Source organism: Ascaphus truei, chromosome 3, assembly GCF_040206685.1.
Source record: "Ascaphus truei isolate aAscTru1 chromosome 3, aAscTru1.hap1, whole genome shotgun sequence".
In the NCBI taxonomy this organism is placed as follows: domain Eukaryota; kingdom Metazoa; phylum Chordata; class Amphibia; order Anura; family Ascaphidae; genus Ascaphus; species Ascaphus truei.
Window position 1 is genome coordinate 104,639,589 of NC_134485.1, and position 26,411 is coordinate 104,665,999.

Consider the following 26,411-nt stretch of genomic DNA (forward strand, 5'->3'; position numbering starts at 1 on the left):
TAGTCCCCCCCCCCCCCACACACACACACACACTCTGCAACCTCCCTCTATATACATAAACACACTCTGCAGTCCCCCCAACACACTGTGCAGCCCCCCTCCTCTACAACCACAAAACACACTGCAGCCCTCCTCCACCCTCACAAAACACACAGCAGCCCCCCTCCACACACACAAAACACAGACACACACCAAAACACACACACACACACACACACCACAACACACACTGCAGCCCATCTACACACACACACACACACACACACACACACACACACACACACACTGCTGTCCCCCTCTACACCCACAAAACACATCAGCAGCCCCCCTTTACACCCCACGCAGCCCCCATGTAAACCCACACACTGCAGACACACACAACGCTCTGCACCCCTCCTCCACCCACAAAACACACTGAAGACACACACACTGCAATCCCCCCTCTACTCCCACAAAACACACACTGCAGACACACAAACCAACAGACTGCCAGCTCTACATCCACAAACACACACTACAGACACACACACAAAACACTCTGCACCCCTCCTCCACTCACAAAACTGACTGCATCCCCCCCTCTGCACCTACAAAACACACACACTGCAGACACACACAAATCAACAGACTGCCAGCTCTACATCCACAAAACACACACCAGCAGCCCCCTGTAAACCCACTGCAGCCCCCTGTAAACCCACATACTGCAGAGACACACACACCAACAAAACACTCTGCACTCCTCCACCCACAAAACACACACTGAAGACACACACACTGCAGCCCCCCTCTACACCAACAAAACACACACACACAGCAACAAGACTGCTGCCCCCTCTACACCCACAAAACACACACCAACAGATGACACACACACACTAATAAAACACACTGCTGCCCCCTTTACACCCACAAGACACACAAACCTTTCTCCTCACTCTCCTGTGTGGAGCTCTCTTCAGGCTGGGTGGGGGAGGAGTCAGTGCCTTGCTGCTTCCTTCTGTCCAATCACCTCCCCTGTCTAAGAGCAAATTTCACTCTTTGTGAATGAAACAATGACCTTGAATTAAAGCTGTATCTTATTTGACTTGAAAAGTTTGCATGTTTAGTGAATGGTTGCCCATTAAGTTAACCCATTGAAGAAGTACATTACAAACAGATTCTATAAGAATTTGTTTAGTCACACATCACCCCCCCCCCCCCCGATATGCTGCTTTTTTTTTTTAGTACATACTGTAATGTAATTGTTTAGTCTATGAACTTTGTGAAGAATCATGTCTCATCAATATTCCAATGGCCTATATATCTATGCATGCTTGTCTCATTTCTTCAAAACAATGAAATTAAATAAAAATAAAAAATACTAATCAGATTTAAAGTAAAACAGTCTCCAGTCGGCATTCTGGCACCAGTCGGTAACTTCTACAAACACACGAGTAAAAAGATGTAAGGTAAACTGGGGGCACGATTCTTCTCCAAAATACTGATCGTGGAAATGTTCATCGTTGGCAACATTTTAGGGGCTATTCAAGGGGCAGTCCCTATCAGGACCAAAGTGAATCAATGCAAGTGGTTTTTATTTTCTACATCCTATCAAATACCATATTACTCACAAAACGATCCTCCTCACTTTTAAAGCTTTACACTCTTCTGCTCCTCCTATCTCAGCCCTAATTTCTTGCTCTACACCAACCTAACGCTTGCCTTCTGCTCAAGGATGTCTTCTCTCTACCCCCTTTGTATCTAAAGCCCTCTCCCACCTAAAACCTTTCTCACTGACTGCCCCACACCTCTGGAATGCCGTTTCCCTCAATATCCGACTTGCACCCTCTATCCACCTTTAAGACCCTTCTTAAAACACACCTTAACGAAGCATACGATTACCTCTGTGGCTGATACTATACATCTCATCGACCTAGGCCCCCTTCAGACGCACTTACCAGAACACCCTCCTACTGTCTGTATACTCTTCCTACTTGCCAATTAAGAGTGTCAGCTCTTCGGGGACGAGACTCCTTTTTCTGATGTTTGTCTGAAGTGCGTATTCCAGTTGTCATTATGTCACGTGTATTACTGCTGTGAAGTACTACGTACGTGCTTGGGATTTCATTTCCAATGACTACTGGCTTTTGACTGGTGTCACTGTGTATTCAACAAGAGTTGCACAATCAGAGCCCCCTTCCCTTTGCCATACCGACTCTGATAGTAACCGGGTGGGGAAAGGCAAGGGAAACTTTTGATTTACATACTAAATGAAAGGAGATAAATATTTGCCACTACCAGCACAGTTGGATTATTTTATGGAAGCCAGTTAGACATGGGGTGGCCAACTCCAGTCCTCAAGAGCCACTAACAGGTCAGGTTTTCAGGATATCCCTGCTCCAACACAGGTGCAGTCATTCTGGCTAAGCCACTGATTAAGCCACCTGTGCTGAAGCAGGGGTATCCTGAAAACCTGACCTATTGGTGCCCCTTGAGGACTGGAGTTGGCCACCCCTGAATTAGTCTGTTACGTTCTTTACAAAAGGTTGCTTTCTGGCACAACATGGGATTATGCCTTTTTAAGCCTGCTCGTCTGCAAATACTACACATGGTAGAATTTACTTGTACTCTGGAACTTTTATTGGTAGGTGGAGTGCTTTAGTGTTTGCAAAATGTTTGGAGTGCGAGAGCCCTGTTTAATTCTGAGCCTGCACTAATAATATAAACGGATAAAAAGGGATTATAGAATCACAATGCCTTTAAAGTTTATTTAATGCCAATGCATAGTTTAAGCAAATGTAAATATGCTGCTTAGTTCCCATACTACTCAGGCTTTGACAGACTTAAACATTTAAAGTGACTTGTTTTTTCAAAGAGAATAGTTCCATTTAATTTACCTTTATTTTTTTTTTTTACAGTCACAAAGATATATTTTAATATTTTTCATTATTTTATTTCCTTTCTGATGGAGTCAGCAAAATACTATACTACAGCCTTCACAGAAAATTACTTTAGAGGCATTTCATATATATTGGCAATTCAGCCAAAATACCAGAGACAAAATAAGTTATGGGGAATAAAATAGGAAACAAAAAGTGACACATTAAGTGCACATTTGAACGTTGTTACCCAGAATCCCTGGCTGCAGTGGAAGCTTTGTGTGCTCATAGATTATGGCGAGACGGTTGCAGACCCGTTTGAGATGTGGTATTTTTATTTGCTGAACAAAAATACCTAAAATTGTCACTACTTTGTGACCATTTATAAAACAATATAGAGGTTTAATAAATAAACTTCAAATCCTGTTGCAAAAAAACCCAATCACAAGCACATTTTTATAATGCACACTATTTTTTAAGGGAATTTTAGCTGTCTAATAAAATCTGTAGCTCCAGCGACCAGTCTTGGGCCACGGGCATGGTCAGCGCTTAGGCGCTGACGCTCGACAGTGAGCCCCTGCAGCCGCAATGACAGCGGCTTTAGCAGGGGCTCGCGCAGGCGTGCGGAAGCGTGCTGACTTTCACCCGACCTGTGACATTTTAGATTGAGCGGTGAGTCCGCTCACGTGACCTCCAAAGCAACCAATGAGGAGAGGTGAGTGGAGCAGGGGGAGAGATGTGGACGGGAGCGGGGTGAGTTGTTGCGTGGGGAGGGGGGGAAGAGAAGTGTCCCAAGGGAACGGGGAGAGACTGCGTGCCAGCAGGGTGGGTGAGTTTATGCTGGGGGGGGGAGAAAGTGTCCCAAGTTCCGCCCCGCTACCCGCCTCACAAGCGCGCTGACTACCTCGCCGTACAGGCAAAAGCTCCTGCTTGCGCTGGCCAGGCACAGCGTGAGCGCGCTTCAGCATGAGAGACAGGAGTATGGACGCGGCCTTATAAAGCTGTTTACGGACAGACCGTGATGGCTATTGAGAGGTTTTGCGGTCTAGAACATTTGGTTGCAGCAGTTTGGTTGTGACCAAAGGACCGTCGGCGTTGAGCCGCTGCGCACATTGCTGATGGGACACTCGGCTGCCAGCTGCTTTGCCGTAAGGTAGGAGAGAGGGAGTGGCTCAGTGAGTAAAGACACTGACTGGCAATGAGAGTTTGAAGCAGGGGAGCCTGGTTCAATTCCGGGTGTCAGCTCCTGTGACCTTGGGCAAGTCACTTTATCTCCTTGTGCCTCAGGCACCAAAAACATAGATTGTAAGCTCCACGGGGCAGGGACCTGCGCCTGCAAAATGTCTCTAAAGCGCTACGTACAACTAGCAGCGCTACGTACAACTAGCAGCGCTACACAAGAACATGCTATTATTATTATATAACCTTACCTTTACCCTAAAACCCCTCTTTTAACTCCGAATACTAACGCTACCCCCTACCCTAAAAACCTTAACACCCTTCACTTAATCGCTAATCCCCTAAAGTAACTACCCTTAAACTTACCATCTTGTCAAAGCAGCCGGCGGAGCAGCTGGGGTGGAGGGCCCTGAGCATCTTAAAGCCGACATTCCAACATTTTTTGCACCCGCAGGTCTCCCTGCTAGAAACTGAGGATCTCGCAATCAAATGTGTGAAGTAGAAAATAATGTTGTAGACAATTTGCCTTATTATTTTGGACTATGGGGAACTGCCTCTTTGAAGAGGAAACTGCTTTCAAATGACATTTTTATTATTGGGTTTCTGTTCCAGTGGTTCTGAGCATGATGGTGGCCTATGATATCTCTGCTGGTACTTTGCTTAATCTGCATTCAAAGGATTACAAATTCTCTCAAAACGACTTGCCTAATTACAGTTTTATCAAGACCATTGTCTTCCTGAAGAAAAGAGACTCTGCTGACGCGGGTTTAAGTCTTGCGAGTGAGCGGTGCTTATGCACAGCTGTGCAAATGAAACGCAGCGCCTGAAGCTGTAGTGCTTCTGTTGAGAACTGGAGTGGTGGTTTGTGCAGGCTGGTGAACGTGAATCCAACTAAACAGCTAAGATTGATATGCACCATGGCCAGTGACGATATCAATTGTCAATCCCTCCATAACCTTTAAAAAGGTTGCTCACTTGCAAGCAGTTTCTGTCTCTCCTTTGAAAACGAATATCATTTAATCAGGTGCCACAAAACAATTACTTCTGTGACATGTGACCAGGCTGAGGATGGAAGAGAAGTCTCAGAAGTGCGAACCCCAGCCCAGAGACCAGAAGCAACACCTTGGTTTTGGCAAGAGCAACCCAGCTAAATATTAGTGTATTTGCATGTTTAATGGTTACTCATAACCTTTTTTGTCTGGGCTTCCAGAGCATAGGTGTGAGAATTTATGTATTAGAGTATTAAGGTAGGCAGTCGGGATTGGAAGCATGAATATGCATTAGAACAGATTTGCCTCTGGATTCAGATGTTAATGATGCCATGGATCATTTTAAGACCGTGGCTGACAATCTATGCCCATACTCAATGATTCCGCTCTCCCCCAGCTGGCTTCCTACCATCATTCAATGCCAGCAGCAGCAGCCATCGGGAGCCCTGAAGATTCTGTAAATTCTATGCATATACCACAGAATTCAGTTTGGTTTCTTGTTGGGATCAAGATCTGTTCTGACTTGATAAAATATCCGTTTGCGTTGACTCAAACTGCCATCATAAACCTTCTGTCTGCGTCACAAGACCAAACTTGTTGACCCTTACATACAGGCTCTGCTGTGATTCAAAGTGGTGAAGAAATGAATGCTACCTGGCAGCAGCAGGTTCCGGGCTGCACATGAACAAACCGAAGCTTCTCGTCTGTCTATGAACGTGAAAGCATTTAGAAGTAGTCGTCATTTAACGGGCATCTTTGAAACCTTGCTCATGTAGTTTAGTCCAGGCTTGGTTTTATAGAGTGGATTTATATGTTTAGGTTTTATATACCTGATTGAAGGATTATCCAATGGTGCAGCCCCGCACAGGACTACATTTAACAAGAAGCAATTCCTCTCGAATCATTTTCAGACACAAGGATTCAACATCCTTTCCTTTATTCATGCTTTGAACTGATGAACATTTGTTCAAAACCATTACTTCTTAGGGTGGCTGTAGCAATCTTTGCTACTCAATCTTCCAATTTTATATTTTTTGTGTGCTCTTAGAAAGATGTTGGTCATTGCACAGAGCTTTAAAATATGTGACTATTTTGTTTTTAAAATGAAGAAACATGGATTGCACTTTTGTTTTTTTTGTTTTTTTTAAGCATGTTCTTGTATAGAATGTAGAAATTTCTTGGATGGTGGTGCAGCTGCCTTTGAAAAAATTTGTGGTACCAAAATTGCAATATGCTGGGTACAAAAAGTTTAATGGCACATAAAAGACAGCAACAGACAAACTCTGACGCGTTTCAGTCGCCAAGGGCCTTTGTCAAAGAGTATAATATGAACAAAACATTTACAATTTAAATACCCCCCGTTCGGTATACGGGGGGTATTTAAATTGTAAATGTTTTGTTCATATTATACTCTTTGACAAAGGCCCTTGGCGGCTGAAACGCGTCAGAGTTTGTCTGTTGCTGTCTTTTATGTGCCATTAAACTTTTTGTACCCAGCATATTGCAATTTTGGTCCCACAAATTTTTTCAAAGGCAGCTGCACCGCCATCCAAGAAATTTCTACATTGAATACCAACCCGGTAGGAGCACGCCCCACAGCATCTGGATCTCAAGAGACTTGTGAGTTTCCTTTTTTTCCTGTTTGCCCTGCACCCATTGCCTGTGACACCCATACAGATTATACCCTTATATCAGAGGTTAGTGGGAGTCCATAAAGAGTGGCATCAAGTGTTGCTAGGGTTAAGTATACAACTATATTAAGCTGTGTGATTTGGAAAAAAAATTATTGTTTGCATTGCATGGCTGTTTCCTGTGAGCATTGCATAGGAACTCTGGCTCCTATTCCTTCAACATGTTCTTGTATAGTGCTGCTAGTTTTACGTAGCGCTTTAAAGAGACATTTTGCAGGCACAGGTCTCTGCCCCGTGGAGCTTACTATCTATTTTTTTGTGCCTGAGCACAGGGAGATAAAGTGACTTGTCCAAGGTCACAAGGAGCTTGAACCAGGTTCCTCTGATTGGCACTGAGTTTGAGTCAGTGTCTTTACTCACTGAGCTGCTCCTTCTCACTACTTAAATAGGTTAAGATAGGGGCTCTCACACCCCAGTCCTCAGGACCCCCCAAAAGGTCAGGTTTTCTGGATGTCCCAGCTTCAGCACAGGTGGCTCAATCAGAGGCTCAGTCGGGACTGATTGGGCCACTTGTGCTGAAGCTGTGATAGCCTGAAAACCTGACCTGTTGTGGGGTGTTGAGAATCCCTGGGTTAAATCTTAGTTTTCACCTTTTCTAAAAAAAAAAAAAAAAAACACGTACCAAGTATTGTAAACTAATCCGTTTATCCAGTAAAAATGTTTGTAAATATTTTTACTTAGAGTTTGGAGTGTGTTTTAAGTAATACTCCCCTCAGAACAGGGCATTATTGGCCAGTAAATGCCCTGTTCTGAGAGGATTATTACTATTATATGCTAAATGTAGGCTTTTTTCATAAATAGTAAGACAATTTTGTATAGTTAGATTCATGTATTTACAATTTTATTTCAATAAAAACAAAGCACTTCTATATACACGCTCACACTGCAGCTATCTATATCTATAGATGCACGCATGCGGCAGCTCTGCGCGCACACAAACTCTCCCCCCTCACTGTCCTGCGCGGAGCTCTCGAAGGAAGGAAGGAGTCACTGTCTCGCTGCTGCCACCTTTCCAGTCACCTCTCCTGTCTGAGATCTGCTCTGACAAGTGAAAGCTGATTGGCTGGAAATAAAAACTTGGCAAGATGCCAAAAATTCTGGGCCATTATTACTGAATGAATGCCTGAAAATGTAACCAATCAGAGCAGGGATTTCAATAATGTCCGAAATGTAACAGCTTTAGCCTATAATTACCCATATTGGTCCCATTTCTCCTTTATCCTGCCCAACCCATCCTTCTAGTTAACTCCTCTCTGGGAAGAAGTAAACAAAATGTTGTAACTAAATCAATGAAAAATACATTTTCAAAACGGACTACAAAATATGGGGTTTTTTTTGTCTACGGAAACGTTCTATAATACACAACTTAAAGTGGTGTTCCTAGGACCAAAGTGACCTAATGGCAGTCAAGCTTGAACATTAAATATTGGTGATGGACTTGAACCCTGTGCATGACCTACCACACAGCCAACACGTCATGGGGGTCAGGCATTGACACCTCCATGGGCCCCATAACTTGGTGGCTACGTCATGGGCTTTCAGCTTGTTTTGAAGAGGCGATTTGCGTCCTGGCTGTAAGGGGAGGACTTGTCTATTCGCATCAGTGACGTTGCGATCATGTGACGGCGATGTGCCAGAGGCCCCTCCAGCACGCAAAGGGTTAATAATTAGAAACACTTACTCGACTTATTAAATCACAAAAGTACCTTTCAAAAAGCTGTACCAAAAACGAGACTCACAAGGAAAGAGGGTAACGCCACAGCCAAGTTTCCTTTAATTATAGGGGCTATTAAACAAGCACCACCACTCTCGCACACCCAAGATGCAGTACTGCATATGACAAAAACTGAACTAATGGCAGTGATTTTTCTCAGAGCTCCACTTCGCGTTCAATACAATGTTGTTGATACAATAAGTCACAGCAAAAATCCCTTATTGCATGAACCAGGTGTCTCCTGGAGCTCATCTGTAGTCCCCGAATGGAGCCAGTTCTGGAATAGGTGTCCACTGGGGAAACAATATGGCTGCCAGTGTCAGCATCGGGCAGCTGCTTTCTATCCGTAACAACAGCGGCTATGTTTGTAGTCTGCTGATATCATTGTTTCAAAACTTGTACAAAAAAGACTTACAAATAACTTCTGAATTGGGTGTTCCCTGGATGTCAGTGGACCACCAACCTGCTCCCCGGTAAAATGAAAAATCTTGGATTGCTCTCTTAGACAATTACCACGTCATGAGGTCTGGCACACCAGAGGCCTACGAAGTCATGGGTGGGCTTTTTGCCCGTGTGCTGGAGAAGATCACTGTCCAGCTTTGAACACACTACTTTTCTGTCCCTCTTCTGTTGACGTCCTCTTTGATGTGATCATGATAATTCCAGAGCTGTGGCATGCTGGCACTCGGAGGGGTAAATCTTCCAGAGTTTTCACTCCCACCCATTACACAAACCGAAGGCATCTTGACTGTAGTTGGATAATATAATTGTATTTTTCAATCAGATGTCATTGTTTTCAACTGCTATTAAAGATGCTCCATTTAGGAAGCCTTCTGCGTAGTGGGTTGTAGTGTGATACAACTCAATATGGGCATTATATGATTACCAGTCGTGGTGGTAGAAACAACTAGATTAATAGTTTAACTTAAAGCTAATGTAACTTGTTGCACTTTTGGGATGCTTATGATGTCCCAGTCCCCCACACAGTATTTGAGGGACCACAAACCCAATCCTCCTTTTGGTCAAACACTTCCCTGCCCTATCCAACCCCAACACTATATATAGCTTTGCAAATATGCAAGGTACAGAATGTGAAGCACTGTCGCAAGCTAATTTTCATATGGATTTGAATCGACCACTTTGGGGATTTAACAGAAATGAAAGATTGAGCAACCTAGTAATGATGCAAACACATTTCTCGGGTGCAAAGCGTTCTTTTTTTTTTTTTTTCTTTTTTTCTCGGAACCTGCAGTAATGCTGCTGTAGGCTAAAATGACCTCCTTTTGCATATATGATCCTTGTAATGCACTGCTGTGTTGAATGGAACCCTTACGGGTTGTCCAATATTATTCATGCAATATTAGGGCCCTACAGTTCTTAGTCTGAAAGCCAATCTATGTCTAGAGTAATAGGATGTGAAAATAAATTTTGTAAAGCGGCTAAATAATATGCTATATATAGGAGCCCTATTAGAAGAAGCTGCAATCCTTTCAAGCAGCAACGGATTAATAAGCAAACAAAAGTTTATTGAAGGTGTGTGGTTGGGCCTCAAAAGATGATAGGGGCTCATAGCCATCATAAAAAAAAAACAAGTCTAAAGTTTTATTCACAGCATCATCGTTTCAGTCCCTGTAAGACTGAAACTTGAGGTTTCTTACAGGGACCGGAACATTGATGCTGTGATTTAAACCTTCTGTATATTTTAAATATATATTTATCGATCCTTCCTTTAGATTATTTCTTTTTTTCTTCTCTTTGGTAGGGGATACTACACAGAAGATGAGATCTGCTCAGCATCCTACTCCGGCAGAATTGGATGCTTATGCTAAGAAGGTTGCCAACAATCCTCTGACAATAAAAATCTTTCCAAACAGCGTTAAGGTCCCCCAGCGGAAGCACATCCGTCGCACCGTGAACGGACTGGATACGTCGGGTCAACGGTACAGTCCGTACCCCTCACAGGTCAGCACAAAGACAGGACTTCTGGCAATTGTTAAGTCCCCGGTTAAAGTTGTTTTGAAGGACTTTGACGGCACCCGTGCCCGCCTCCTACCAGACTCTATGATGAATCCCCCTTCAGCTCCTTATGTTGCACCTAGCACTTTAAACCACCCCCAGGGGCTTTCTCGCCCCCAGCAAGCCCTGCAGCACGCTCAGGCCCTGCAGCACGCTCAGAGCATGCAGCAACAACAAGAGACTTTGTCACATGCTCAGAGCATACAGCAGCAGCAACAGACTTTGACACACGCTCAGAGCATGCAGCAGCAGCAGCAGCAGCAGCAACAGACTTTGACACACACTCAGAGCATGCAGCAGCAGCAGCAGCAACAGACTTTGACACACACTCAGAACATGCAGCAACAACAGACTTTGACACACTCTCAGAACATGCAGCAGACTTTGACACACTCTCAGAACATGCAGCAGCAGCAGCAGCAGCAGCAGCAGCAGCAACAGACTTTGACACACTCTCACAACATGCTGCAGCAACAGACTTTGACACACTCTCAGAGCATGCAGCAGCAGCAGCAGCAGCAGCAGCAACAACAACAGTCTTTGACACACTCTCAGAGCATGCAGCAGCAGCAGCAGCAGCAGCAGCAACAACAGTCTTTGACACACTCTCAGAGCATGCAGCAGCAGCAGCAGCAACAACAACAACAACAGACTTTAACACACGCTCAGAACATGCAGCAGAAACAACAGACCTTGACACACGCTCAGAGCATGCAGCAACAGCAGCAGAAACAACAGAGTTTAACACACTCTCAAAGCATGCAGCAGAAACAACAGACTTTGACACACGCTCAGAGCATGCAGCAGCAACAGACTTTGACACATTCTCAGAGCATGCCGCCTGGTCTGCAGCACCCACAAAACCTGCAGCACCCGCAGACGTTGCAGCACTCGCAAGGCATGCCACAGGGGCTGCAGCACTCTCAGGGTCTGCAAAACACGCAGAACATCCCCCAGCCACAGACGCTGCAGCACACACACAGCATACCACAGCCACAAACGCTGCACCATGCGCAGGGCCTCCCACAGACAATGCAGCGTCAGCAGAGCATGTCACAGACTCTGCAGCACTCTCAGAGCCTCCCTCAAGCCCTGCAGCATTCTCAGTGCCTCCCTCAGGCCCTGCAGCACTCTCAGAGCATGTCCCAAGTGCTGCAGCACACGCAAGGAATGCAGCACTCTCAGAATATTGGGCAGCAGCACTCCCAGAGCATGCCCCAACAGCCAGCGCTGCAGCATACCTCTGGCATGACACACCAGGCTCTGCCACACCCTGCCAATCCCCTCCTGCAGCCAGGTTTACATGGAGCCCGAAAGATGCCAGATGCAGATGCACCTCCGAATGTGACCGTGTCTACCTCAACCATCCCCCTCTCCATGGCTGCCACCCTGCAACAGAACAGACCACCGGACCTGAGTAGCATTGTGCACCAGATCAACCAGTTCTGCCAGGCCAGGGCCGGCATAGGCACTACCTCGGTGTGTGAGGGACAGATCGCCAATCCCAGCCCTATTAGTCGTAACCTGCTCATCAATGCAAGCACGAGGGTCTCTACTCACAGTATCCCCATGCCTTCCTGTGTAGGAGCATCTGTAGACCACACTGCCGCTGCTATTTGCTCTGCTGCCTCTAGGAATGTCCCCATGGTGAACATGAGCAGAGTGCCTACTTCATATGCTGGTGATCTCAAACCCCTGGCATGGAACCAGCACCAGCTGGCACATCTGCAGCAGATGTGCGGAGAAGCTGGTGGGCAAGGCGGGAAACACACTCAGAGAGAAATTGCCGCCCAGGGCTTTCCAGGCAAGCCGGCACCCTACCCCCATGAACTGTGCATGAGCCAGTCTTTTGGCCTAAAGCCCCCTATCGAGAAGCCCACACCTTCCCCTCCTGTGAATGGATTGCCCGGTCCCTTGCCATACACCAATGGGCACTATTTCCAGCCCTTATGGAATAACATTCTGCCTACCCCAAACAGTGACAGCTCGGGATCACAGGACCTCGCCATGCCTTTCCATGGAGGACAGCCAGCTGGCACCCCCTTGGATTGTGCTGCAGGGACTCACTATAGAGCCGTTGGGGGTGGATCTTCCGGCCAGAACAGCGTGATGCAGACCATGGATTACCTGAGTGGAGGGGACTTTCAGCAATCCTGCTTCCGAGATCAGAGCATGGTTCCCATTGGAAAGGTTCACAGACCCCCAATGAGCAGAGCCCCTGAACCAGTGGATAGTCGAAGTATTCATGTTCAGCACCCAGGGTATAGATAGGCTACAGTCACTTTCGCAACCAACCAAGAGGGTTTAGTCTTCATTTTAATAATTAGCAATGCTCTTGTTATCCTCTTCAATTGGCAAACTTGTTGTGATCATTATATGCAAACATCGCCACATGGTGCTTTAATAACTCATGGTTGCTGATGTCCGTCGCTTCATAGTTTTGTTTTGATAATTTTGTTGTTGTCCTGATCAGTGGCTGTGCAGCCTTCAGTGTTGCCATGCAATGCTTTTCTGGCCTCCCAGCCCTGATTGGCCTGAACATGCTGCTTTTGTTTTTATCATGGGAACACTAAGGCCTCCAAAGTATTATGAATTTAATTTTTTGTTTTTGTTCTCAGCCCTGCTTGTTTGTAAGGGGGGGGAAAGTTTTCTTTTACACAATCAGCTAATGATGCATGTTGAGGCCTTAAAAGGTCCATTATATCGGCATCTGTCCCTCTATAAGAGCTTCTGTGATCTGTTGGCATCTTCATGTGCCATTTAGAATAGGCAGAGACTCGAATGACCGGTCTAATCTTTACCCTCTTTGCCAGTGTAGCCACGTTATATTAATTCATACTTATTGATAATGCATCATAAAATATGACTGTAAATGCACAAATTAAGAGGGACACTATTAAGAGACTCGTGAAGTGTTGTAGTCTTTTGGCAGTGAGTAGGTTAATTGTAAGTGCGGTTTGCACAGTTTGAATTGTAAGCTGAGAACCCAAAGGTTCCGTCTGTTTTCCCAATGTCTCGAGTCGATCGGTTTTTCGGTGGGTGGCGCTCCTGTGCTTGCGTTTATGAACATTCAAGTTGTGTTGAGGAATTATTAGGATTAGGTTGTAAGCTGAGCACTAGTGAATTGAGTTTTATTCAGTCTTTGTTTTATAAGATGCACCTACATTCATATATGTTCACTAGGTTTTAGTTGTGCACTAAAGCAGTTTGGTTACCCTCCGATACGTGTCACCTGCCTCCTTGATTTTCTAATTGCCTAGCTGCTGTAGTGCCTTAATTCAAGATTGTGTAATTACAGAAGGCTGCAAAGGTGCATCTACTATTAATCTTGGCAACAAAAGTAGGTTTTTAGCATATTTATCTAATAAAAGATGTTTTCATTTTAGCAGCTGAATAGCTGCACGTTTTGTTTAAAAATAAATAAATAAAAATAATCACAGCATTTATGGGGTTAGAGTATGTACTCTCCCGGTCACATGTAAGATGGCTGCTTGGAATATATGGTCCTCCACCATAAACACTGTGTTCCTTTTATCCTGTATGTGGAGGAAGGGGGAGGGTGTTTAAGAAAGCATTAGTAATAAAGATGTTAGGACTTCAGGTCCTTATTTATTATTATTTTTTTTTAGAAAAGATGGGCATATAGGCAAATTAGAACAGACAATAAGTGACGGGGTGTATTTGTAAGAGCGAATGCACCTTTAAACCCCTAGTGTTGAAAGTGTACATGTTGTGCACAGAACACAAAATCAACTTAAATGTTTTAGTAATTGAGAATCAAACAGATCATCCCATATTAGTGGAATACTGTTGATTATATCTGTACGCATTGTCATGAACAGCTGTCTGTCATAGGGACTTTTGTTAAACATGCCTTGAATACTTGATAAAGTGCTGCAGAAACAGGTGATCAAAGAATGGAGATAAACTTCCCACATCGCAGGAACAAAGGGGAAAGTGCCCGTAGCATCTTTACTAATGCTTGTTTCAGCGTGGAAGAGCTTCTCCTATTGCCATTAGCAACCTGTATTGACCAAAAATATCTGCACTATCCCTTCTCAGACAAAGGCCAAACCCTCGACAAGCACAACATGAACATTTTGGGGATACATTCACAATTTTCGCCATCATTCCTTCTGTGCCTCTTAAATAATCCTGTGTGTGGTCCTTCCACTGATGAAAATTCTCTTCAAACACCTTACATGTTTAGAATGACTTTATAAAACCAGTAGCACTGTGTGTCAAAACCACTGTTGCCCCATAGAGCACTGCTTAAGACTTGTCTGTACTGCAAATGCAACATAAATGTCTGCAAATACAAGGAGGCCCTCACAAATGAGCTTTGTGCATGCAACATGGTGGCAGTCTCCGACTCCTCTTGTGTGACCGCTCAGACAGCCTGCCTTTTATAGTAGAGCCCCATTGACTCGGTACTCTTAAGGCTTTAAGCAATGCTCCTTTGCCCATATTGCTCAGGTTACGGAAGTTATTTTGCCTTACTACAATTACACAATTTGCAGAACACAACACAATGTAAGTAAGAGATGGGTAAATGAGCCTTCTTCTGAGTGAACAAAGTTGGCTAGCTAAAGATTGGTGTGGAGCTGTCATAAGCTCATTCTGCAGCTGACTGCTACATTTTTCTACTTTGGATTTGTACAATTTTAACGCCCAAAAGCTCTCAACCCTGCCAATAATTCCAAAAGCAAATTTTTAAAAGGCTACTTTATTATGATGGCTTCCATGCAGTAATATATATGCGCAGTAGATATAGAAAATAAAATGCACCATTTTTAGAGATCCTTGTGTCCTGGGTGCCACTGCCCCCATTTTTAATTTGTAATGAATTATGATTCTAGAACAATTAGTGGTTTGAACTTGCACAAATCTGTGTTCTTCCTACGGCCTCCCCCCTCCATACCTAATGGTTTACACTTGCAGCAGTGACGACACAAAGCAAAGGGATTTTAGTCATTGTTTTCAATGCACGCCATCTCCTGATACAAACCGTGTCATTAATGACATCACAACTCAAATGCCTGTTGTGCAGAGATGCCTATTTTATGTTCAATTTCTTTTAAATGGCTGCTAAATTGTACATATACATTTATTGAATGTTTGTGGCATACATTATGCAGAGGGTGTGGCCTTATGGGGGTTTGGAGAAGTCTGAAATATTGCTGCACATAGTCTTCAGAAAACTTGCATCCATTAGCGGCACCAGCAGGGGCTATTGGTTGCCAGTCGGAGATGAACATCTGCATGCTGTAGTCCCAGGGCCTATAAAATTCACTTATCACCTATTTTCATCTCTGCTGCACAGTAAACATGGTGCCCCTTAAGTTGGGCAGAGTTTAAGCTCCTCGATGTGTTTATTGCCATACTTTTAATGACTACTGATTAATTTGTCATATAAACCAACCCAGTCTAAAATTGCTGCAGTTTGATGAGCTTGCCTGATTTTGAGGGGGAGGGGGAAGCGTTGGAGGTCAAGTCATACATAGTGTGGCTAGACCCAACTACATCTGTTGAAGCTGTTGATTCTTTCCTGTCAGCAGAATATGGGGTCTTAGTATCTTGCCTCTTACAATGAGAAGGCTTTCTTTCCAGGGATCCTGAGAATGGAGCATCTGCTTATTTCTTTGACCTGTACCCGTAACATAATGGAGTTACCTGATTTTTAGACTGACATTTGTTTGTAAAGAAAATGTACATTAAACTCTACGATCAGTAGTGGATGAATGGAGTCTGTTTTACTAGTGGTTTTGACCAGTTAAGTGGGGTTCTGTATATCCATGACAACCCAGTGTCTGAGAAATATGGAGGTCATTTTTAATCGAGAGCTTGAAAAATCTGTTGTAGCCATTGTTTATAATAAACACTGGACTGTAATCTTTGACTCCATTCCACTGCCTACTTTATAGTTCCTAGTGTATTATTATTTTTTTTATTATTATTGTATGGAAGATGGATGTGGATTTCAGCTAATTGTAAGGAGACCCCAAACACTACTTAGATTTTGTTTACATGGAGCTCATATTAATCTCCCTCTCACCTGTCACACACCGTCCCATGATTAAGTAAAGCTAAATGAACTTGTGAAATACACTGTGAAGTGCTATATTATAGCTTCTGCCCCATGGGTACCAAAGGGTTGCATTTAGTAAAATAGGGGAAATATGGGGTCTTTTATTAAAAGCTGCTAGGCTTTGTGAACTGTGAAGGTATGTATGTATGTATGTATGTAGGCTTTTGAAACTATGTACTGTTCTTCAAAGCACCAATCCATCTGAATGTTAGCCAGTGCTATACTGTAGGGTTTAAGTACCTGCTTTCCTTTTCCTAGTGTGTAGTCTCTTTCCGTTTTCAAGATTTTAAATGTGACGGTCAAGTCTCTACTGTTGGTATTAGACATGCTTGCCCAGGGCAGGTCTGGACCCAGAGGTTGGCAATTTCTAAACACTTCCTTTTAAATTTAATTTTTTCTTGAAACTATAAGTCCTGGCAAACATGATGACAATGCAATAAATGTTTCATAAAAAATGTATGTTGAATGAGGAACTGTTGCTGTAACATTTTTAGTAAAGGGACTTTTTAGGTGCTGCAGTGGCTCTAAAGTGCATTGCTTAGCTCAGTTGCAGGCCCCTCCATCTTTTGAAGAGCCTAAATATAAAATACAAATCAGATTGTGTAGATAATACATTTATTTTTCCTAGAAGGTAAGGAAATCAAACTGGTGCTGGACATATAGTTGGTTTCTGTGTGCCAACACCTTCATTTTTCCTTTTATGCTGGAGGGCCCTGCAATGTATTGGGCTTCTGCAAAGCACACTAACCTGTGAGCGCAAGACTTTGCCAGCACTGTACCGGTTACCATTGAAAGGATTGGAATGGGTTTTCGGTTTCTTTTCAGGTGGGGTGTGGATGGGAGGGTGGAAGCTAGTTACCATTGAAGAAAGAACTTGAATATAATGATCACAACTAAGTTTGAGATTGAACTTTAAAAATGAAAAATGTAATACTTTCTATGTACACTGGCTAAAAGTTAATGCTATACTACTGTAACTAAGTGTAATATTTCTGAACGAATGTTGCTTGTTAGCGTGGGTTTGAGTAGCGACATGTGTGAGTGAACCCACCGCCGTCACTGGCTGCGCCCCTCACCGACCTTCTTAAAAGACAAATGAAGCCTTAAGTATTTGCCTCTTGAGTTTTTTGTTTTGCAGACCTACCATTCCGTTTCCCCCTCTCCTGATCCCAAGAATTGCACGCTTGTAAACGTCAACTTTCAGCCATCCTCCTTTAGTAACTGAAGTTTCATTCCCTCTTGCGTCAGAAGATGGCCTTTGCTTTAAATGACTTAAAGCGGCACTACTGGATATTATGTTGGCATGTAATTCAATATTGCAAAATGTAGGTTGAGCAATGGAAAACTCAATTCTTTCATTCTTGTTACTTTGTCAAACAACTTATTACATTTCTCAAAAGCCTCTTGAAAGTATGCTGGTCATTAGCCCATCCCAGTCACCCTTAATAAATACACTATACATTTCACGGGGCCACAAATATTAAATTTGACCTTTAATATCGAGTAGATGAGGCCATAATATTTACTTCAAACGTAAGATACTAAAACAAAGTTTGACCTCGAGGACAGAATGGGAAGTAATACGGATGCCTAACTTGACACACAGACAACCAAATACACTAGAACAAATATCTAATACTGCTGCCTTAATGCATCTTATGCCTGGCTAGATTTCACACTTGGGTGACTGGAGGTGGCTTTTGTAGCTCAAGCATTGTGTGGTGCTACAGCTGTATTTTCCAGTTTTCATCTTTAAGGTTAGAAGGAACATCTTTTGTTAGCCAAGAACATCTAACCATTTCATAGTGATCAGGCCAGCACTCTTCATGCGTATGTAACACTTAAGTGGAGTTTCAAGATGAGAAACTGAAAATAAAGGCCCATCCCAAAACCTTACTTTAAAATCTTTTTTTTTTTTTTGTTTTGTTTTTTTCTCCTCTCCAGCATGTTTAAAGATCTTAAAATATCCTCTAAGAAAAAAGGCAAAATTAAAAAAAAAAAAAGGAAATAAAAAAGAAAGTTTTTGGAGTGAAGTCCCACAGTAGATGGATAGAAATTCTCAAATTTTCTTTAATAGTGAAAACTTAAATTGATTTTTTTTTGTAACTTTTTTTAAATTTAGATGTGTAGATCTTGAAGGTAACAATTTAACTTTTGCGCTTTTCGAAGCGTAGTCATTTCTAATTTTTGTTTTCCAGATGTCTGTTGCCGAAAGCAATGCGGTTTCCTTATTTGATATTTTCATTAGTATACTGAAAGGTGTTCTGGATTAAGTCCTTCCATGCAAGAGGGCCGATGCATTGCAGACCTCTCCACCATGGAAGCAGCTGATGGTGGAACGTCTCTAGGCACAGTAGGCTATTTTGAACTAAAGACTTCGTGCTGGCGGGTGTTGCCTTATAATAAAAAAAAAAAAAAAAATAACTAATGTAAACATGCCTATGTTCTGCCAAATAACAGCAAGATGAAGTTCTAATTTATTATTTCTAACTCTTATCTGTGTCTCAAGTAGTCAGTGTTTCCAGTGCTGGAACATAGACGTGAGACTGAGGCTTTTCATGTCATGCAATATTTCCTGAACATATTTCCTCCCAGAAGCCACAGTTTCCTCCTACTCCAATCCATCCCTTGCCTGGGCCCTGACTTTTAAAGTGATATCCTGCTCTGTTGGATCCTGTAACCTGTATTTTACCATCCAAATACGATCAGCCCCTTAATAAAACATTGGAACACTCGCCTCTCGTCTTGTTGGCGTGCTGCCAAGGTGAACCTATTTCGTGGTGTATTTCTTATTTTTGTAGACTTGTGTGATCACTGCTTTTCTCTTCGCTGATTCTGAAGTTGGAACCAAAAGCAAACTTGCAGGTGCAGTAGAACATGGATCGACTTGGGCCTGGCTTACTGCTAGATGAATGATGGTTTAAATGAGCCGGTGGGATAGATACAAGAAGTGTGTTCATAAAATAGCTGACTTTTTTTTCAGATGTACACCTGCCTCTTGCTAAAATTGAATTAAATCAGCCACCGATTGTCTAAGCAATTGGCAATCTTGACCACAGAGGGGAAGACCACAACGGCGTTGACTTCTTGATGAAAAGGGTTTCCCATAGTTGGACTGCACCAGCTCTACACAGCGTTCCTGAAGTTTTATTACAAATGCGTGTATTTTGCTCTCCTGACTGATGACCATTAGGAAACCCTAATCTTGTAACTTGTTTATTAGTGCCTACACTAAGCTGACCATTTAAGCTCCTGCTAATGTTATTGTGCTGTAGGTGTATGTTTGGAAGACACAAGGATCCTCCAGAGATGTACTCCACCAGAAGACAACCCTGCTTAAAAAAAAAAAAATTTTAACACAAAAGAATAAAACTTAAGCAATGTGGCTCTTGAAGTAGATATTGGTGTAGCCCTCTTCACCCTGATTATTGACACAGTGCAGTAGTTTGGGAAAAGCATTAAAAACTCTCTAATCTTCTCACGACAAAAAAAAATATATATACACACACACACACACACCACCCCCCCCCCCCGTTTATCAATAAATATTGTGTGTGGTGTACACTGAAATATATTACCAGCTTCTAGCTACTTTTCAGTGCTAGTTTCTACTGGACATATATTTGGTTATTCCCTGTAATGATAGAAGGCAAGTGTACTTCCAGTCCTGAGACTGCAAACATATAAAGTGTAGCTCCAGATTTTTGTCTACATTATTATCATATACATAGGCATTTAAAAAAATAAAATATATATATATATATATATATATATACACACACACACACACACGTGTGTGCATTGGGTTCTCACTCAAACATCAGATGTAAATTTACAGTATGCTGTTTTTGTTCTGTTATGGAATCATAACATATTTGTGATATATTTGCCCAAATAGGATCACTATCCCTGACCAAGAAGTAATATGCATGTGTCATGTTTAATCTTCAGGAAGATTCTGGATATGTTACCCAATTATCGGTAGAACGCTTACCCGTTACAGAACAATCTTTCATTTATGGGGTTTATACTTTCCCCAAGTTTAACTGCCTTTTTATTTTTCATCACACACTTTTCTACCTGCACATACCCCCCTCCCCCACCCCAACCCCATTCGCAATTACTTACTCACTTAGAAAATTTGGCAAGCTCTAAATACACTCTCAAAAGGATTAAACCTGTTGTTGCTGCTGTTGATTGGTTTTGCTTATGTTGGAACTAGCACGAGTGTAAGAAGAAAATCAACTATACTTTGGTATTTTCTGTACATACTCCCAGCCCTCATATCCAGGGTCTTGAACAATTTGCACATTACCTTTGTCGTGCAGTACAACACTTTTTTGGGGGTAAGAACTTGCCAGTGTAACGGTTTTGCCTATAATATTATATTTAAAGGCGGAGGAAAAGGATTCATTAGGAGGATAACCATATAATGTCTTATGACATTACTACATTTTACACACTAAAGCAGATGGTTAACGAGTACATAAAAGTATGTCTGTCAATCCCCTAGATTGAACCCATTTAATGTAATACTGCCTTTAATTCAAATGCTTGTTCACATGCATACACCCTAGCAGTCTGATGACACTTTCATAATGCAGATAGGATACACAAATGCGTTCCAAGTGTTTAATTTTTGTTTACACTTGGTTTATGAAAAGACCAAGCTGTATTTGCCATCTACAATATCTCTCCTTGTAATGTCGAGCTATTTTTTTACTTTCAAAAAGGATTTTTTTAACCCCATGATTTTAAAAGTAGCTGGTCATGAACAGTGCACACCAAAATACCTCCAAAACACATGCACATGGTATCTATTCCATGTCATTTGCATTCAAGTGTGCCAATTGGCTTTGACAGCATGGATTTGATCACTAACTATCTTCTATGTTTTATAAAAATAAAACTGAGTGTCACAAGGTCACAGCACAGTGAAAGCAAAATGGAGGGCTGGCCAAGGTTACGTGCTATTTATGTATTTTCATTTGTATAATACCAACTATGTATATAGTGCTTTAAAAAAAAGTGATTTGGAAATATAATCCAATCATTTGTGGAAGTGCTTCAAATGAAACAACTGTGGGAAAGTAGCCACTGTGAGCCTGAGTCTCATGATGGGACGATAGAAGACCTAATCAAATGAGTGAGTTGCTTTATACAGAGCAAGACGGAGTGTAAGTAAATAAGTCACATGGTGGCGCTATTGTGAACAGAAGGCCAAACTTGGTTATGGTTATATGGATGTCGGCTGCACCCACATACTTTTACACAAATTAAAGTTGCAATAAAGTGAAAATACTCATCCATCTAATACTATTAACCCACGAGGGTTCTTCCCTAATTTTAGGGTATCTCGAGCAAATCCGAAACCCTGAATGTCTGACTGCCAGGTGCACAATAAGTGTTGCAGAACATCAAAGACATGGTGCTTTTAGGGGTATTACTTAAATTGCAGCATTAATTGTTGGATGTACAGATTAGGAATGTTACAAATTAGTTTAAGAAAATGAACTTGGTCCTTTTATAATCGTGCAATAAAGATAAATCCAATATTTCTCCAAAGTAGAGACATTAGGTGAGTTATCAGGAGGAAAGAGCTAGTGCTCCTTTTTTTTTTTATATATAAATATATATATATACACACACCAATGTTAACTTCTAATTTAAATTGCTCAGATAAAGCATTTTTTTTATTACTAATATACCCTTAAGAAAAAAAACACGTGCACACTAAAAGCTACACAAAATATCTAAATTGAGGAAACTTATTTTTCCTCTGAGGGCAGTCCTACTTGATTGGTGTCGTCACCTGCGACATGGGAAGTGTAAATTGTATTGAGCGTAATTTGCTAAATGTTTGATTTCAGCTGGCCGTGTGGAATACAATGTTCGTGGGGATGCTGAAGATACAGAAGCCAGTGTGATTTGTAATGATTCTCCGAGCCCTTCAGACTTCCAGGACTATAAACGGCATAACCACGCTTACCAAGCAGAGAAAATAGACAACATGGTTTAGATTTTACTTTGTATAACTTTAACAGCTCAATGCTTCATTGGGAAAATGTCTTTGCATAGACTATTTAACCTCAAGTGCCGAGGTGTCTGGAGCACCACAGTGATTTTGACGTCTCATGATTACTTTTGTAATGGCGATATTAAGTAAAGAAAGCATTTTCTGCAGCTAATAGCATCAGCAGTAGATGTACAAATTATTCAGTGCTTGCGTATTTGAACAATCTTCCTGGAGCATTTTTTTTTTTTTTTAAGGCACAATTTCACATTTTCTCTGGAAACAAACTTCATTTTTGTACTATGACAAGTGGACAGCGGTTTATTCAATTCCCTTATTTTTCCAGGTTTGACTCGATCAGTGTCAGCCAATTTTGTTTGAACTGATCAGGGTATGTAAAGGTTAAGAGGTGCTCAAAGACCCATCTGACATTTAGAGAGCAGCTTTGAATAAGAATTGTATAAGATATTTAATTGGCAAGAACCTAATGCATCACTCTTATACTTCAGGCTTTAAGACTGTTCTTCATTTGTATTCACAATCTCTTTGATTATTTAGGTGTCGCACTTAAAACCAAGGAAGAAAAATATGCAGATTAATTTCTACAAGCTGCTGTCAGCCAGGAACTATACTGTCAGGGTTTCCTAACTCCGGGCCTCAAGTACCACTAACAGTCCAGTTTTTAAGGATATCCCTGCTTGAGCATAGGTGCTTCAATCACCAGCTACATCATTTTGACTGACTGAACCACCTGTGCTCAAGCAGGGATTTCTTTAAAAACTGGACTGTTTGTGGTAAATGTGCATGAATTAATCTGCACAAAGGAAGGAAGTCATTGCATGAACCTTGGTTTAACTGAAGTGTGTCCTTTATACACTAGTCAAAGTCAAGTTGTGCAATGCTAATCTGATTGATTGCAACAGTATGTTCTGCAAGTGGCTCTCAACCCGCCTCGGGCCTGATCCAGACCAGGTTTTTGATGCAACCACCCAACAGTCTATTTACATGCAAATTGGATGAATTCACCTGTATGTCAGAGCCTTGGTTATTTTCTAAGATCTGGCGTGGTTGATGGTTTCCAAGGGGAGACTTGCAAATCCCTATTTTGCAATTAAAATGTGAAGCAATGCTGCAAGCTTTATAAGTTGTTGGTAATTCGTCAATTTGAATGCCAGTTAAGTCTGAACATTCATTAATTCTGATCCATAGCTAAACAACATCTTGCATATTCCTAGAAGGATAAGTACTCAAGTAACCAGCAACAAATCCAACCCTCGAATCAATAGAACTGCATTGGGATGCAACAATTTCAGAAGGTTGTCACTTTATCGCTATAATAAGTTCCAGTCCAATGACGTATTTTGAGGAGATGCAAAGCTACAAGCTAAGCAACCATGGCATTCAATACAAAGGCTATTGTGGCATTTTAATAATCTAAAATGAAAAGTGCGTTTTCTATTTAGATTGAGCGGAGATGATTTTTCATTTGATTGTAATCCATGATAATGTTTTACCACAATTGGAACATCTGTGCATTCAATAGCACTGACTTTCTTTAAAATGCTGCTGCATTGGTCCTGGAGAAGCAAGCGATTGTTGGAAGTTGTGATCGCGTCTAACAGAACAATACGAGTGTTTTTTGTTTTTTTTGCATACAAGCCTCAACGTCAGAAGTAACAGACATACATACTGAAATGGTTCTTTGCTGGAACAACGCACCAAAACCGCATACAATGGCCACGTACATTACAGTATCCCATTAGTTCATATTTTATTTAACTAGTGTATTCCACGCGAAGGCCCTAATAGGTAGCCTGGAAGCTGCGAAGTGAAGTGTTTCCACCAAATATATTTTAAAATAGCCATGTTTGGAGAAGAATAAACGTGTTTTTGATAGAATAAATTAGCTTTTTTTATTATATATATATATATATACACTTATTTTTACTTGGTACAGTACCATTCTAATTTAGAACTTGGTTGCAGTTGCTTTAATAGTGATTTCTCTCCAATGCTTAAAATGCTTCTTTCCACAACAAGCAGAAGTGATGTGAAGTCTCGGGGTTAAAGTTAGGTTATGTGTGGCCGTTTCTCTTATAGGAGACATGCTTTCAATGACTTATAACTAATAGTGATGGGTATTACTAGGGATTTTGTGATGTAACCATACAATTAATTTAAGGGGATGTCCAATAGCGCAGATTAAATACAATGTCTTGTGTAAAATAAAAATAGGAGTATTGCAATTCATTTTGATCAGTCACCAATGATGCTTTGCCTAAGGCTGCGCTTATAGGGTTGGCAAAAGCGACGCAACGTCGCGGCAAAACAAATGCATTGCCCCCGGTGCGTGCGCTTATAGTAAGCGCGACGGAGCAGCGGATTGGTTGCGATCGCTGGAAGTCATCCCTATTTGATTTTTCCAGCGACCGTCGCGTCGTCGTCGCCGGCACTATAAGCATAGCCTAAAGCATCATAATTGCTTTTCACGTACAAACAGTGGAATAATTAGACATGCTGCTTTGCCTTTGAAAGATAGTGTAAAAGCTTAAAGAAATCTCCCAAGACAGCTGGTTATGAGTAAAACAAAGTTAAAAAAAATATATATATAGATATTTAGGAAATATTTGTTTCTGTTCAGATTTTTCTAGTGTGTCACCATCATTTAGCATTTATACACCTTCCATTATCTTTGTCCCTTTAGCCTTTTAGTTCCAAAATGTCAACTGGTACAAAGTGCCATAGACATTTAGGCGCTCGAGTCACGTGGTTGCTAATATAATATATATTGTATAATCAAAAGCGCACTCAACTAATGGGTATAATCACCAAACAAAAAATAATATAAAAATATGAAAGAAGGCATTTAAAGAAACATTAATTCGAAGAAACCAAAAAAAAATAATGATATACTGCTATGGTCTCTAAATCCCAAAAGTTAGAATCCCCTTCCAGTGAAACTTATTATAACTGCAAATTAAGATCGGGAAAATACCCAATCCCCACGTTTTTATTGGGCATATTTTTTTTTTTTTATCATTGTCTGTTACTTTAGTAACTTGTATTTTATCTATTGGAATCGCAAGTACACTTTTACAGTTTTCTAAATACTGGTGACCTCGTTCCCTATATATTATGTATTTGTCGATTTGAAGATTTTTCCTATATTTATTTACAGTTCTAATAAAAGAATTAAATGGATCTAGAGTCTAGATCCATCCCTCCTTTTGCCAAGAGAGAGTTGCTGGTCCCCATGTAGTTCACAGTCCCCTCAGAGAGGCTAGGGATCGCAGAGCAGTGGGCCACCCCAGTGCCGTTTTCGGACCCTCACCGGGGCTACATAAATTGTTTAAATTGCAATGACCATGTTATACTAATTTTAGGCTATGATTGGTGTTCCAACCGGAAAACATGATGAATTATAAAAAGTGGATTTTCATATTTTGGTAGTTATTAAATACATTATGGTGGGTAAAAAAAGAAGTGACAAGAACCCTCCACGGTACAGCATAAAACATTTTTTACCCACCATAATTTATTTAATGACGTATGTATATCTTTATATAGTGCCATTAATGTACATAGCGCTTCACAGCCGTAATACGTGACAATCGTATAAATAACAACACAATGGGAAGAAGTGCTTCAGATATAAAAGTGACACTTGGGAAAGGGAGTCCCTGCCCCGAAGAGCTCACAATCTAATGGTAAGTAGGAACAACGAACAGAGACAGTAGGAAGCTGTTCTGGTAAGTGCGTCTGCAAGGGGTCAAAGTCGATGTATGAGGTGTAAAGTATCAGCCACAGAGCTACTCGTATGCTTCGATATGGAGGTGTGTTTTAAGATGGGTCTTAAAGGG

General features: G+C 41.7%; 1 protein-coding gene across 4 annotated transcripts in view; it reads left to right on the forward strand.

Moving 5' to 3' along the window:
- The window catches only part of FAM222B (family with sequence similarity 222 member B), a 101,475-nt gene extending 82,164 nt beyond the window's left edge, over positions 1-19,311 (forward strand). For all 4 annotated transcript variants that reach the window (XM_075589243.1, XM_075589245.1, XM_075589244.1 and 1 more), the window contains one exon: positions 10,197-19,311. In XM_075589243.1, the coding sequence (XP_075445358.1) occupies positions 10,197-12,721 (2,525 nt within the window). In that variant the 3' untranslated portion in view covers positions 12,722-19,311. The remainder of the gene's footprint in view (positions 1-10,196) is intronic.
- The last annotated feature ends 7,100 nt before the right edge of the window (positions 19,312-26,411 follow it).